This window comes from Anser anser (genome assembly GCF_964211835.1).
Source record: "Anser anser genome assembly, chromosome: 3".
Lineage (NCBI taxonomy): Eukaryota > Metazoa > Chordata > Aves > Anseriformes > Anatidae > Anser > Anser anser.
The window spans coordinates 70,532,206-70,547,645 of record NC_139722.1 but is presented as its reverse complement, the minus strand read 5'-3'; the positions used below and the strand labels follow the sequence as shown (position 1 = coordinate 70,547,645).

At 40.3% G+C, this 15,440-nt stretch overlaps 1 protein-coding gene across 15 annotated transcripts in view; it reads left to right on the top strand.

Annotated features, from left to right (window-relative positions):
* The window catches only part of SASH1 (SAM and SH3 domain containing 1), a gene marked incomplete at its 5' end in the record, with an annotated part of 511,807 nt that overhangs the window by 481,243 nt on the left and 15,124 nt on the right, over positions 1-15,440 (top strand). For 13 of the 15 annotated variants that reach the window (XM_083830239.1, XM_083830238.1, XM_083830231.1 and 10 more), the window contains 8 exons: positions 1,164-1,510; positions 5,234-5,362; positions 5,939-6,010; positions 8,424-8,567; positions 10,740-10,875; positions 11,900-12,069; positions 13,092-13,301; positions 14,027-14,177. In XM_083830239.1, coding sequence (XP_083686365.1) covers positions 1,164-1,510; positions 5,234-5,362; positions 5,939-6,010; positions 8,424-8,567; positions 10,740-10,875; positions 11,900-12,069; positions 13,092-13,301; positions 14,027-14,177 — 1,359 coding nt within the window. The remainder of the gene's footprint in view (positions 1-1,163; positions 1,511-5,233; positions 5,363-5,938; positions 6,011-8,423; positions 8,568-10,739; positions 10,876-11,899; positions 12,070-13,091; positions 13,302-14,026; positions 14,178-15,440) is intronic. The other 2 variants (XM_083830240.1, XM_083830236.1) reach the window with 1 other exon arrangement.

Here is a 15,440-nt window from a genome sequence, read left to right as displayed (position 1 = left end):
GTTTCAGCAAATAAGTGTCAAATATGTTTTGCCAGCTGAGTGACTGAAGATGAGACAGGAAGCCTGTACAAGGCAACTAATTTTTTTTGTCTTGATTTTTTCCCTCGTTAGTGAATAAATGACTTTAGTAAATCATAGGTATTTTGGTAATGATGTTTCTGATATATACCCGTGACTGCCATGAAATTTGTCAAGCAGGACTGAGCAAGATGTGTATTCTCATTTGATTCTTTCCTTGTTACTACATCTAATAATATCTGAGCTTATATTTTGCTCAGTAGAAAACACTAGACAAAAATGTTTCTTGAATGATAAATGTGAAAAGGAGTCGCAGTTCCAGGTACTCTTCTCCCTTCACTCCATTCCAGAAAGGAGACCTGGCTACTTTCCCATATCCACTTGTGTTTCAAAAAGTTTTCTTCCCTTTCTGTGAAATATGTATTTGCTGAAAACAATGTGTTTCTGTCATTAACAGGACAGTGTTGAAATTGGCACAACCACAATCTGACCTACTTTGGCTTTTTTTACTTTGCATCTGTTTGTTAAGTGAATTCTGTATCATTAAAATTGGTTCCTTTTCCCCTGTGGAAATCCCAGATCTTTTCATTTCAGCCCTGAGCTTAACTCTGTAACTTTCTGGGACAAATACTGTTTTCTACTGCAGAAGCATTGGGTGTTTGAAAACTGGACCCAAATGAGAGATGCATGTGGTTTGGTTTGGTTTGGTTTTTAATACCTGGGTATGCTTCCGACTTACTGTGATTTCATTAGAGCAGAGCTTTAGTAGGCCATCGTAGCAAGCATCAGAAGGAGAACATGAGAAACAGATCCCAGTTCCAGCTTTTCAAGGATTTCTAAGTGAGAGCATCTGTGGTCTTATTTAGCAGCGGATGAAAGAGAGAAACTTAAAATAGCAGTTGTTTTATTTACATGCTGTTATAGTCTATTTATTGTTATCTCATCCCAAAACTCTCACTTCGCAAATGGAAGTTGCTGATTCAGATTTATCCAGCTGCAAATACCTTCTGGGCTTCTTGAATCAGGAAGAGTTTTGCTTCCATTTTAAGTGGATGATTGTTGATAATTAAATAAAATTTTACAGGGGAACGTCTTAGAGAGTTATGAACAATGACATCCGTTGTCCTGCTTTCGTCCCCCTGCAGGTGTGGAAGAGCACTCACTTGACAACTCGCCTATACTGGATGACAGATCGGCACTTTACTCTGGAGTTCACAAGAAGCAATTCTACTTCGATGGCTCCTGTGAGAAGCAGCCAGAGGATGACTCGGACTCACTTACTACTTCTCCCTCATCTAGCAGTCTTGATACGTGGGGAGCCAACCGGAAGCTGGTGAAGACCTTCAGCAAAACTGATAGCCGTGGCCTTATCAAGCCTCCCAAGAAACTTGGGACATTTTTCTCTTACCCAGAAGAGGAGAAGACCCAGAAAGTTTGCCGCTCCTTGACAGATGGGGAAATGAAGAAGAGCCTCGGCTCGCTGAGCCATGGGGTAAGTACAGAAAGCATTTGCTTTTATGACAGCAACAGGCACAAGCACCATCTTCTGGTGTCCCTGGAGGAGATTCAGAGTGTAAGGAAGCAGATCCGATTGAAGAAAATGGATACTAACTATTCCTGTTCCAGAGCTTTTCTTTGCCAGCGCCCTGCTAGGAAAGGAGCATCCCCCACAACTTGCGACCTACAATTACTGCGGCACAAAGCGAAAGGGGGTGGAGGTTGTGGCTTCCCAAACAGAAGGCTACGAGGGCGCACTTCTGTCAGCGAATTCAATATTACCTATGTGGTGGAGAAAAGCCTGTACAGTCACCTCAACCTCTCACAGCTGGTGCGTCCCGTTACTGACAGGACCCTGAGCAAGGCCGACAAGCAGGACCTGAGGAGATGCCTGCTAGAGGAGGATGAGGAAGCCAAGAGGAAGTGGGCTGCCACAGTGGATCGCTGTACTAAAAGGGTTCTCTTGAGAATCCACCAAAAGTCTGTGAGTCAAAGAGTTGTCATGAAGGTGGTCTTCCAGTTTCTGTGAGGTTGCAGTCAACACTGTTTCTGCTTTATACTTTTAACTAAAACTCAGCGCTTCTCCTGCTTTCATTGCCATTATAAACTCTTAAGCACTGGAATTCAGCTATACGGGAAGAGTAAGCCATGAGGAGCTTGATGTAATTCCATCAGAGAAGAGTTTTGTTGATTCTGCAGTTTTTATGTGCACAGAGTAACTCGATGAGAAAGAGCAAATATGACAAAATGCTGTGTTTTTTTTTTTTTAAATTCCCTTAGAGCAGAAATCGAGATGACTGATGAAAAGCTTTGAGACAGTATAAAAATGTTTTTTATGATGCTTTGGAAGTCAGCATTCTCTTAAAGGCACACTGAGAGATATACAAGATTTCCAAAGGATTAGAGTATGCTTAGTCAACTGTGCTCCGTTTCTCTCCTGCCCTCTGTCATTGCCTCATCTTGGCCCTTCACAACTCAGTTTACATCTCACCAGGTTGCCCATCCAGCTCTGTAGTCTCTGTCAACACACACAGCTGCAGAAAGACAGGGAGTTTTACGTTATCTAGACACTGCCCTCCTGCTTGCTGCTCACCACCACCAAAAGTGCCCCTTCTGCTCTGTCCCTGGCCACTGCTCCTCCTTTCTTGCATGAGGTGAAGGTGTTAGCTTCCCTCAGAGCATTGTGGAAAAGGAACAAGGGGTGGCCAAAAAAAGAAATGGTGCTGTACAATGGGAAATTAAGTGATTTGAGCACTCCAGAGACCCAAAGTCTCTTCCTGACTATATGACCCAGTTTTGACCATTCCCTTCACCATGATGCTGAGTTTCCTGGGAACTTGCCTTTGGGGCCAGCCAGATCTCCAAAGCTGAACCAGTTAGTCTCTTGTCTTGTAGAAAATATAGGCATGTTCTCTCCCTCAGTGGGTGGAAACAGCAGTACACTGATAACATTTAGCAAGATATCCCAGTGAACAATACAGTAAAAACAGCTTTTCTTCTTGAATTACAGGTTTTATTTTGAGAGGCCTCTGCTTCATTTCCACAGGTGTGAGTTATTCTTAATATAAGAGCCCACAGACATGGTCTCCCTGAATAACATGTGGGAGCTGACCGTATCTTTGTGGTCCACTTTTTGCTCTATGGATGCAAAATTAAGGGATTTTTTTCCTTCTCAGTAGCACGAATATTCTTTCTCGGCTGCTTCGCTATTTCTTCTGCATTTACTGCTTGCCCTGCCGCTGACATGATACTGTTTGTTTTCATAAACATTGTACTCAGAAGACATTGTTTTCCCATAATGATATTACAAAGATAAGAGAAAGCTTTTTTGTCCTTCTGAGGGTTGAGCAGTAGGTGGTATCTCAGGCAAAAGAGCATATTCGTTTGGGCTAGAGATGCTACATAGTTAAAAATGCTTTCTAAAGCTGTCTTTGTAAATACTGATGTCAGAAACAAGCTTTTCAGTTCTTCTAGAAAGTGGTCTTACTATAGTAATTTCTTTATGAAAACCATCTGGGCTGACTTTTGTGTATTCACAGAGATACAGTCAGAGAAGAAATGGATAGCATTTTGGTGTTGTTGTTGAGGAACTCCTCAGTTAACTGCTTCTCCAGCCTCATTACAATGAGATGAAAGGTGGAGACGCACTGCTCTTACTAGCTTTTTCAACGCACTTCTTCCTGAAACCACAGAAAGCCGGCAAACTTGAGCTAATGCCACTCCTTCTTCCTAGAAACACTTAATGTTTGTTTGCTGCAACCTCAGGGAAATTGCAATGCCTATGTATTCAGTGGAATCGGTCACTATGTCTTGCCTTGCCATTCATTTGTGTCATTTATATTTGTTTCAGTGACCTGGACATGCATGGAATTTTCAAATAGCATCAGTTTTTCTTTTCTCCCAAAATGATAATATTTTTTAATGCATGGCCATTCCATTGAATATCCCTTTCCTCATCCACAGACCTTTTGTTTGGTACAGAATTACCAGGATCATTACTGGAATTGAAGGCTGAAGATAATGTTGTACATAGGGGAGGTCCATAATGAATAACAATGTCCATAACAATAAAAGTCCTTAATATGGTACATTTATGCAGAAGCTTTTAACCAACAGGCATTTTGCTGTCTCAGAAGACTGCTATAGGAGGAGCTTTGGCTGGTTTGACAGATGAGTTTGCTCAGAGCAGTTCCAGATGTCCTGTCTTCATTGTTGGATTGACCATACGCTGCAGGATTAGTTAGAATGGACTCTTCACAGGAGAACATTACTCATAGCTGAACGCGCTGTGCTTTAAAAACTGATCTTATTCCTTGTGGTTGGTCTCAAATCGCAACACTTTTTTGGATGGGGGGGGCATAGACAAAGTTGGATTTGAGTTTAGGTAGAGCTGTGATGGGTACAAAAATTGGCATTCAAGCACTGTGTACAGCACCCACCATAAAGCCAGAAAAGAAAACTTTTTAAAAGCAATTAACGCATATGTTGATTAGTAGTGAATGGGGCAAGAATAATGTTCACATTAACAGAACTAGTTGATCTAATTGTTTGTTAAGTGGCACAGTTTATAGGGCTTGCTTCATTGGAATAGAGTGTTGAAGCAGACCACCGGCTGGTTCTCAGGTGGTGGATCTTTGCAGCTCCCAAGTACACACTCATAGGACTAATTTGGCAATCCTTTGTAGGTCTGATCTGATGCTTAAAGTGTCTTAAGCTGAGTCTTAAGGTGTCTTTGAATTTACCACATGGAGTGGTTCAGGCCCTAAGAATTTACAGTTTGCAAGTTGCTGATTTTCTCCTGTTTGTCTCAGGTCTAACTCTAAAGAGGATACTTATAACAGAGAGGTGACCATCTCAAAACCCCTGCCTAGGGCCCAGAGTTGAAGCTGTGCAAGTAAATTTTAGCGGCCATGTCCTCATTTTCCTGGATTGCCCTGTGAGGCTGTTGTCAGGGGCGGGTATTTGAGTGCTGTGCAGCTGGTTGTTCAGTGGCCAGAAAAAAGTCAAAGGTTTGGCCTTTTGGGTTACAAGGCAAAAGCTGGATTCTCTCTGAGCCCCCTAAGTGGCTGGTCTGTTTTCAAGCAATACCAAAGCTTTAGCAGACTCATCTGTTACACAATCTGGTTTTGGCTGTGGAAATGCAACTGTACTGAGTTTAGTTGCCTTCTGCTCTTAGGAGGGAAGTGGTGTCATAGTGCTGATTTTCTTTCTTATGCAGGATGATTATGATAAACTGCACCTGTGCATTCAGCCAAAACTGAGTCACTCAGGTGATTGTGCCACTGCAAATATGACGTACTTTCTCCCAGAAGTAGCAGAGCTGCCATGTGCCACCAGAGGTGTGATGGTAAATACCTAATCTGGAATTGGGGCTTACTGAATCACTGGGGACACAATGCTGACAGATATCTGGGTGGCTTTTTCCCTCCTCTTACCGAGGGCTTTGCCCTACAAGGTAGCATTTCCCTGTATTTCAGTGGAAATGGAGTGCATGCAGCAATTCCCAGAAGGTAGGTTATTCGATGCTTTAAAAGATTGGTGGTTCTCTGTTCCAGTGCCACTGTGGACTAATTTATGAAGGCAGATGGGAGTGCTGAGGTGGAGTTGCCAGCAACCTGGAAAACTTGATGCATAAGATCAACAGTTTCCTCAGACCAGAAAGTCTTTTTTCTTTTTAAAAAGAAGAGTAGGCAAGAGATGACTCAACAGCAGCAGACCTTAGGCCAAGGAGTTGTCTCTGGAAAAGACAAATGACTCAAATTGCTTTTAACAGCATTCTTGGTTTATAATCTCCCATCATTTTGTTTGTTTGTTTGTTTCCATTTTTGCAGATGTGTGTGTTTTCACTGGTGTTCTTCAAATCACAATGTTTCAAGTGTGCTAATCATTGTGATAGAACTGTTTCCATCCTTTTTTTTTGCAGAGAACCTGCAGCTTTGGAGGATTTGACTTGACAAATCGTTCCCTTCATATCGGAAACAATTCTGAACAAATGGTGAGTATAAGACAAGGCACAGCCTTGAAATAGCAGAAAATGAAATGCACAATAGAGTTATAATAGACTGAAGTGTAATTTAGGTCCATAATAGCAGTTTGGGGATCCAAGAAAGTAAATTATCTTTGTTAACCACAGACTTCCTTAGCTTTGAGAATAACATATCCACCCATATCCATGTGTGTGTAAGTATTTATACACCATATGTGTAAAGGGGCAGGAACAAGTGATCAAAGCACAGATCTGGGGGCACATCTGTGGACTATCCCTGTGTCTGACTTCCTCAGAGCGACACCCCAGGCAAATCATAGAACTACTACCTTTTCTTGGTAAAACTTTTTGGAATAATGAGGAATCTTTGTTCAGTTGAAATCTGCAGGTTATTGGGGTGGAAGTCATTTTGTAAGAGACATTATTTCTTTTCTCATTGTATCTACAAGTTCTGAAGTAGACCAGGACCCAGTTGTTCTGGGTGCTGCACAATTGAACACAGAGCTCTTTGTCTATAAGAGAACTTTTTCTATATAATAAAGTATCTCCCCAGAGAGTTAATTCCATTTTATGTTACTCATGTTGATCCTAGTGTTGCTGTTGGTCAGCCTGTGGCTAAAAATAAAAGAATAGAAATGAATCAGAATGTTACATCAAATGAAATTGCCAACATTTTTTCTTTTCGTCCATATATTTTTTTCTTTTCTGATTCAACTTTGGCTCTGATAACTTCTCTGTTAACTTAAAACAAATCTAAATTGTGAAACATTTTACATGTCAGCGTTTAAACAGCTGGTTTTTGTTTTTGTTAGCAGTGTTTTGTTGTTGTTGTTTTAACATTGTAAATTCGCCCTTTATTGGTCAAAACTGTGGATGGATATTTTATTCATCAATTTTCAACTCAGTAAAAAAGCTAAATTCCAAACTTACACTGATTATCCCTAAACATAGCTAATTTGACATGTTTTGTTCAGATTATGTTTTTAACATTGGAGAGTGTGAATTCTAGATGTTAACGGTTTTCCTACTAATGTCACCTGTCTTGCATGGTGGGACAGGTGAAGTATGCCAGATTAATTAATATATGCAGATCAAGGTTGTTGTTTGTTTGTTTTTTAAACGTTTAAGTTCACTAACTTAATGTGTGTGGGAGGGGGTCCAAAAAGGCAAAGAGCTGTCCTTATTTTCTACTGCAAGACCAAAAGTTAGCAAAGACATTGTAATCACTTATAAAGGGAAAAAAAAATAGAATGGTCAGTAATAAATTGTCAGTTGAACATCAGAGAATGTTTTTGGCAGAACATCAGTAAAGTAGCAAACATGCATAAATTTAGGGGAAAAAAAAGATAAATCTTTTATGTAGAATATAGTGTACACTTATTTTACTGTTACTTTGTGTACTTAAGTTTTCCTCTAAAGGATTATTGAACCAAGTCAGAGACCAAAGTCAGTATTCAATTTGATTGTTGCCGAGCAGATTTTGGTCCTTCTTGCATTGTGATTTTTGGTGCATCTGTACTGATGGCAGTGCTGGTAGAACTCTAATAGAGCTGCCTTGCTGTGGTTCCTGAAATGCTGTAGGATGAAGTACTGTGTTTAACATGCAACTTGGAATATCTGAAAAAGGGCTGAGTCATACAAGTTCTGCAAAATGTTAGCTGATCCGTGGTAATTCTTTGTGTGTGCTTGTGGCAAAAGTAAATGCTAGGTATCTTAAGCTAGTTTAGAAAAGGTTAAATGCATTCAAAGCAGCTGGCTTTTGTCATCCACTATATGTGGACCAGCTAATTTAGTTCAGCAGCAGTTTATGGCTGTGTTTTAAGAATAGGTGTGCAAGTGCAACCTTCCACCATGGCTGATGGATTTAGTAGCTTTTGCTTGCATTTTTTTTAATAAACAATCCACAGTAAAACCACAAAGACAGTCATCAAGAGAGGTTAGCTGAATGCTTGTCTGAAAATAGAACATAAATTTGAGTAGCCAAATATAGGTATCTGTGTGTATATATGTATATATATTTGTCTAGGATTTCAGACGTACCTTGAGTCCTGTAAAACTGTAGTACTGACCAACATGAGACACAACTACTGTTGTATGTCCCATCAGCAGCGCTTAGCCTGAGATCATTGAGCTCTCTGTCAAGTCAAATACTTATCTGAAACCCGAAGGGACAAAGACATGCCAACAGACCCCAAAACTGTCTACACACAGTACCTGCAGGAAAGTTACAAGTCAGGCCTTAAGAGTAAGTTATGGCAGACTGCTACAGTGGTTCTCGGAAGGTCTCAACAGAGGATTTAAAGCAATAAACAGAACACCACACTACCATCCTGCATCTGTCTGGGTACCTCTGCAGTGACTGCTGGACGGAGAAGAAATTGGATCTATATTTTATAGGTGTAAACCCTGGTTTGTTTTACAGGGCAAAGAAGGAGACTTTGTTTATAAAGAAGTGATCAAATCACCCTCTGCCTCCCGTATATCTCTGGGGAAAAAGGTGAAATCTGTAAAGGAAACCATGAAGAAAAGGATGTCTAAAAAATACAGCAGCTCTCTGTCTGAGCAGGTGTGTAAGGTCTCATTGGACTCTGCTTAATAACGTAGAAGCGATAATCAGTATTGATTACCAGGCTTCGAGGTATCACAAGACATCTGTAAAGAAATTTCTAACAAGAATGTGTGGTGTGGCTTATTCCTATGTTCTTATAAAATCCCTCACTGTGAAATGGCTTCTTGTAGAAGCACAACCATGAAAATGCATTTTCAGATTTTCATTCAAGTAGCTCATCAGCAGAAGCTTGTGGTTGATGGCACTGCACATCTTGCTCTATATTTCCATCTCTTTATCTATCATCCTTATTTATTAAGGGAACTGGCCTGTGACACGGGGTCACAGTGATATATTTAATCTGCAATTTACACCTGAGTTTAAATTCCCAGCATAACATCTCATACACAGTGCCTGTCTGTTATTACAGAGCTGTTTTCCATCATAGCTTGCCTTCTGTAGCAGCTCACTAAAACAGATGCACAATGTAGTCAGAAAGGGGCATCCCACAGAAGATTTTCCTATTATTCTTTCATTATGGAATTTTATGGCTCAGTCTTAAAGGCAAACCTGAAGTACATTAATTGTAAATAAGGCTTTGAATTTTAGTGGCCTAGGAACAATTGCTGGCTTTTTCCATAGATACCCCTTCTGGTATACTTTGGGTTCGTTGCTTTGGTGGAGTGTCAAAAATTCGTCAGCGTTTGTTTAAAACTATTGAAATGTGTAAGTAATAGCTTACAAAACCGCCGGGAAAGCAGAGCTTTCTCTGGCAAACATCGCCCCCAAGTGGCCTCTTACCAGTCGCCGGACGACCAGGGATGCTCGCAGCAATAGAAAAATGGAAATGGAAACGGAAATGCTGTCATGCCCTACCAGACAGGGCGTTTTGGCATTAATGCAAAGCGCTGTTGCTTGTAGAAGGAGCTTCAATTAATAAGATTCGAGATAACAACCCCAAAGTGCAAAATACAGAGACAGCACAGCAGGCAGGTACATGAACAGACTTACGCAATGCACTGTAACATTAGAATTCCTTTCCTGGGGGACTGCTTGCCCTACTGGTTCATAACCAGGGGCAGTGCCATAGTTATGGTTACATTTCATTTATAATTAAAGCATTTTAAGGCCTAAAATTATGATTTGATAGTGATAAGATGCTTTGGTGTCTTACTGTCCTTAAAGTGCCCCTCCGGAAAATCTCCCTGAGGAAGGGATGCACTGAGAACTCAGTGGGTTAGCAATACTTCTGCTCTCTAGCTCTCTGCAAGATTGACTAGGCCTCTGAAGTTTTATGCTGGGATGACCTTTTTTCTGATGATTCTGCAGTATGCAAATAATAGGTTTCATCTAAAAGCTTCATGACCACACACCAGCTCAAAACCCTCTTCTTGTATGCAAGCTAGAATTCTTTTCCAGCTTCTTGGCACAGTCATTTCAGAATATTTTTACCTTCTATCTTTCTGGCATGACTCAGACTATGTGCCAATATCCCTGCCTGCATTCAGAGAAAACAAGCAAAAACTGTTCTGCCACAAGTAATCTGCTTTGCTTCAATTGTGTGTCACAGAGGCTGACAGAATTTCAATTTAGGAAAGACCTTGTTGGATTTCCTGTAATGTTTGACTGAATGAAAAGGGAAATTGCTCACCTATTGCATATGTGGCAAAATCGTTCTTTTTTTTTATTTATGCATTTAGGTTTGTGTGTTGTATGTACGTATATAATGCACAGGCTGCATAAAAAAATACTAGTAATTCACTGCAAAAAAAAAAATTTACATTGCTGTGTTTTTCACTTGCATTGTCTGATTTGTTTGTATTCACCTTTATACAAAATCCTGATTCAGAAAGCTGAATTTGGCTTTGGCTGTTTGGCAAGCACTGCTGATAAAAAATATTGTGTGTTTTGAAAACCTTGAATTTGGAGTTTTGTGTAATGTTTCTTTCTACTTGCAGTGCTAGCTTTCTCAGAGAATTATTGATTTCTCCTGTGTTTGCCATCATGCCTAATAAAGTGGGGTGTCAGCCACAGCTGAGTATCACTAAATAAGTTGATAAATGTGTTATGCTTCTGTCTTGTCTCTGAAGAGCGGGAAAATACAAGAAGTTCTCTCCTCAGATATGAATGAGCAGCTCCTGTCAATACCTGTGCTCGTTTACCAAACTGAAATGGTTCAATGCCTTGCAGGAGTCCAGCCCTGGGGTCATGCCAGGTTCTCCGCAGTCACCGCCGCCAGACACTGACTCCCTGGACAAGCCCAAGCTGAAAGCTGGTGGCTCAGTAGAGAGCCTGAGGAGTTCCTTAAGTGGCCAGAGCTCAATGAGTAAGTCCTGTTCTAATTGTGTTGCTCCATTTTTGTGGCTGCAGGAAGCAGAGATCTCCACAGTAAGCAGAATCAGAGAAAGGCAAAACAGAAACAGTGGTTAAAAGTAAAAAAGGGTTAGTCACTAAGGGCTTACAAAGAACCGTAAGCTATTTGGTGCAGAGACTGTCTCTTTTGCTCAGTGTTTATACAGAGCCCTGAAAAAGTGAAATCCTTTCTGGCTGGGTCTGCTGGTCCTACTGTTATAATGCAAATGATTGGAGTGAGAATCACAGTCCGTCACCTGTAACAATGCAGTGAAAGTGCTTTTTTGATTCCAGATCAAGGACAAGTAGCAAACAAGCACATCTTCACACTAGATTTCTGCTGGGCACTCCTGCTGGGCTTTTTTTTGGTTCCCCTCCGGAGAGACCTTGAGGTTTTCTCATTAAGTAGCTAGAGGAGTATTATTTAAAACCTCTCTGGTTAAGATTGTCTCTAGCACAAAGCAGAGTTCAAGCAGGATCCAGATGGGGTGAACTTAATGCTATGAACTACTGATCAATAGAAGACAAGAACATACTGGGCAAAAACACTGAAGAAAAAGCTCAATGCTTAAATAACTGAAAGTGTGTTCTGAATATAATCTGATTTTTTTTTTAAATAACAACACAAAGTGTCACCATAAAACCAAACTTGTGAATATGAGGGACCCGTCATATAGGACTCAGAGCTCAATTTCCTCACATCACTATGCTTTTTTGTGGGCAAAACTTCGCAAAAAGATGACAATATCACTCCTGTGACATATCATAGGTGAGGCACTAGTTAATCATCTTCTCAGTTAAATATCGAGGAGAATAATTTGGTGTAAGAAAGGGCATTCAGGGAGTTCCAACTCCCATGACAATATTTTGTAGGAAAAAAAAAAAAGTTTCCTAGGAAGCTCTGACTGCTTTTTTGGTTTTGCTTCTGCTTAATAACCTTCACAAAGAGTTTGTTTTTTTGTGGACTGATATTAAGTATGTCGCATACATGTGCTTAGGTGGTCAGACAGTGAGCACAACGGATTCCTCAACCAGCAACAGGGAGAGCGTAAAATCGGAAGATGGTGATGATGAAGAACCTCCTTACAGAGGACCTTTCTGTGGAAGAGCCAGGGTTCACACTGATTTCACTCCAAGTCCCTATGATACAGACTCTCTGAAGCTCAAGGTACCAGCTATGTTTGTTTTTAAGGGGTCAAATGTTTATTTTGGCAAAACTCTCACATAAGAGCTCCTTGTAAGAACTGTACAATTCTTGGTCTGTTAATGAGGTTGCCTGTGGGTTTTTTAGGCCTTTTAACCTATCTTATTTTGATGCATTTGAGAGTTGCTCAAATTACACTGAAAGGTTAGAAAACGCAAGTAAGTATTAGTATTTCCACACATCCAAGGAAAGACACTTACATTTTTAGGAAAAATAAAAATAAGTCACACATTCGTTTCTCTTTTGCAAGGATTTTGTTTGAAAGATTGGAAAACTACTTTACCTGCTGCAATGACTTAGTCCATCAATGGCATAATTTTCAAAATCTTTGGAAGAAATGTGGTTGCACCTACACACAATGTCCTATAAAGGCATTTTAGTTAATTTAAGTTAATTTGAACTAATACTGAATTAATTGACCATGAGTTGTTACTCCCTTTTAATTTTTCTGGGTATCAGTGTTTATTTTATTTGTGCAGTATTCAGTCCAAACTATCTGACTTTGTACAGGGCATTAATTACTTAAAATTCCAAGGGCAGCTAATTCCTATTAAAGCAGGTGTAAGTAAGGTAATCTCTCTGAGGATACAAAAACTTGTGCATCCTTTTCTTTGTTACGGTCAGATAATTGGTAGGAAAACCAACAGTTTTGCAGAGCTCTTTCTGCATGTGCCTACTTCCCTTGCAAGATCTGATGCAAGAATGTATCCTTATATGCTGAGCAGTCTGATCTGTTCTTATTTGCACCAGTTTTGGATAGTTGCACTGCTTGGAGACATCTGTACGAAACAGCAGCAATGCACCACTGGGCTGTAATCTTTGCAAAAGGTCTCATTAACTTTTTGAAAACTAAAGGGTGTTTTCCATTCTGTGTACTGTGTTCTGTCCATTCTGGGCATACGAAAAACTAAGGAAAAATGATGTGTTTGCTTGAATATTCATCACAAAGCATGCCTAAATGACTTCCTTGCTTTTTTGGTCTGCAGAAAGGCGACATCATTGATATCATCAGCAAACCCCCCATGGGCACTTGGATGGGCCTGTTGAACAACAAAGTCGGCACTTTCAAATTTATCTACGTGGATGTGTTAAATGAAGAGGAAGAGAAGCCAAAGCGGCCCACCAGGAGACGCCGGAAAAGCAGACCCCCACAACCCAAGTCAGTTGAGGATCTCTTGGATCGCATCAACTTAAAGGTCTGACCACATTTTTTATCTGTTTTCCCTTCAGTTTTGCTTGTGGGAAGGGTAACACCTTTGGAGTTACTAGTTTTGAAAGTTGCACAGCAGATTCATAGTCCTAAAGAATATTACCCCACTTAACAGAATCAGGTCTTAGCTGCAAAGTGGAAATAGCTATGGCCAGGCAGAACTGCCCGTGAGGAAGTGCTGCAGGCTTCTTTGTTGTATGCGCCCAGGGAGCACATTGTAGTCATTATAAATCTTTGTGTGGTATGCCTACCAGCTAACACTCATCAAAAGCAAGGAAAAGTATAGAAGAAAAAAAAAAAGAAAATAACAATAGTTACCCTATCTTTAAAAAGTAAGTTATTTTCCACGGTGCTGTTCAGGGAGCTGGAGATAAATTGGTGTGGCTGTTGTTCATTGTTTGCAGTACTCTGTTCATACGGAGCTGTGCCATATTACGCGGATGGGTAGCACGCTACCCGGGCAATTTAATACACTGCATTCCAAATACAGAAATATGCGCAGTATTCTAGCCTGGCACAGCTACCTCCCTGAACTCTGAGCAATGTTTATACAAGCTGTAGTCCTATAATTTTGCTGTTATACAGTGGTTTGCATTTGCTAAACTACTGATATTTTTGCTGGTTGTGAAAATCTCCTCTAGTATTTTTATTGCCAAAATAAGTTGAATGAATATGTTGTCTTATAGCTCTTTGCTTTTTCATCTTATGCAGGAGCATATGCCCACTTTTCTGTTCAATGGTTATGAAGATCTGGATACCTTTAAGCTTTTAGAAGAAGAGGATTTAGATGAACTGAACATCCGAGATCCTGAGCACAGAGCTGTTCTCCTCACAGCCGTGGAACTTCTACAGGAGTATGATAGTACGTGAGATGTTTGAGGTTTTCAGTTTCAACAGAGCTCTGCCAGGAACCTTGTGAACCCCTTAAAGCAGGGAACTGGTTCATGGATTTACTTTTTTTTCCTACTCTAGTTATTTCCAGGGTCTTCCTATGTAGCAGCATGTAGATTTTTGAGGAATGACTTAAGATTTGCATTTGTTCTGACAGAATTCTTTGTTTTTGTAAGCCCTGCATACCTAGCCTATTCAAATGATGTCAAACATACATCACCTACCCATTAGAATACTGATGTTTGAGAATAAATCCTCAGGTAACCTACTCAAAATAAGAAGCTGAGGTATGGTGAATAGTCAAGAAGACACTTCTAGACCAGAGAGAAGAGATTGAGGTTATCAGGGATAGGAAAAAGATCAAAGCTGGAGGGCTGTGGAGAAGGATAATGTGATTTAAGCTTTGTCCGATTTTACCTGCAAATGAATATGATTCTTGGACTTACAGGATTGTACAGGTAGCCTCAGATTGTGCATACATCAGTACAGCGATTTTCACAGGAGGGAGGAACTATATTGTTCAAATACAAAGAGTGAAAGACAGTGAACCAGCTGTCTAATGTGCAGCAGTGCAACTCTGTCCATTGTCCAGATGGTCTCAGGCGAGTGGTTACACAAATAAGGGAAAGCAGGGTAAGCACTGGCAGTCAAACTGGACAGGGTCTTTGCTGCACAGCAAGAAGCGGTGCAGTAGCCAAGAGTCACAGTACAGTAGAATCATTTATATGAAAAGCAAGTCTTGCCTGAGACAGGAATTGAGATGCTTTCAGTGCCTACTTGAAACAACCAAAGATGTACTGAATTTCCCCTTCATCCCTAAATTTTGGCAGAAGTTTAGTATCCCACAGATGAGAATCGGTGGAATGAATTGTGGGAGGACTTTCTCAGCTGCTTCTGTGCAAAATCCTACAGTTTAGCTTAAACTGTCATAGCAACAATTTAAACAGCTGCTTATTAAGTGGGAAATGCTTAATTCTGTTATAAAGAGATTTGTGGTTAGCATCTTTGGATTGTGCTTTTTGGCCTGAGCTTTCACTGACGTGTCTCTCTCTTGTATGGTTCCCAAAGAGGCATCCAGAGTTTCTCTGCCTTTTGCCACCACCCAACAAAACTACAGTTGCAGAATTGGATTATTTTCACTTATAACAGAGTAGCTTCATGTCACCTAATATGAACTTCTCTTTAATATTTGCAAAGCTATTTAGAATGTTTGCTTCCCTGAAGGAATCTTTTT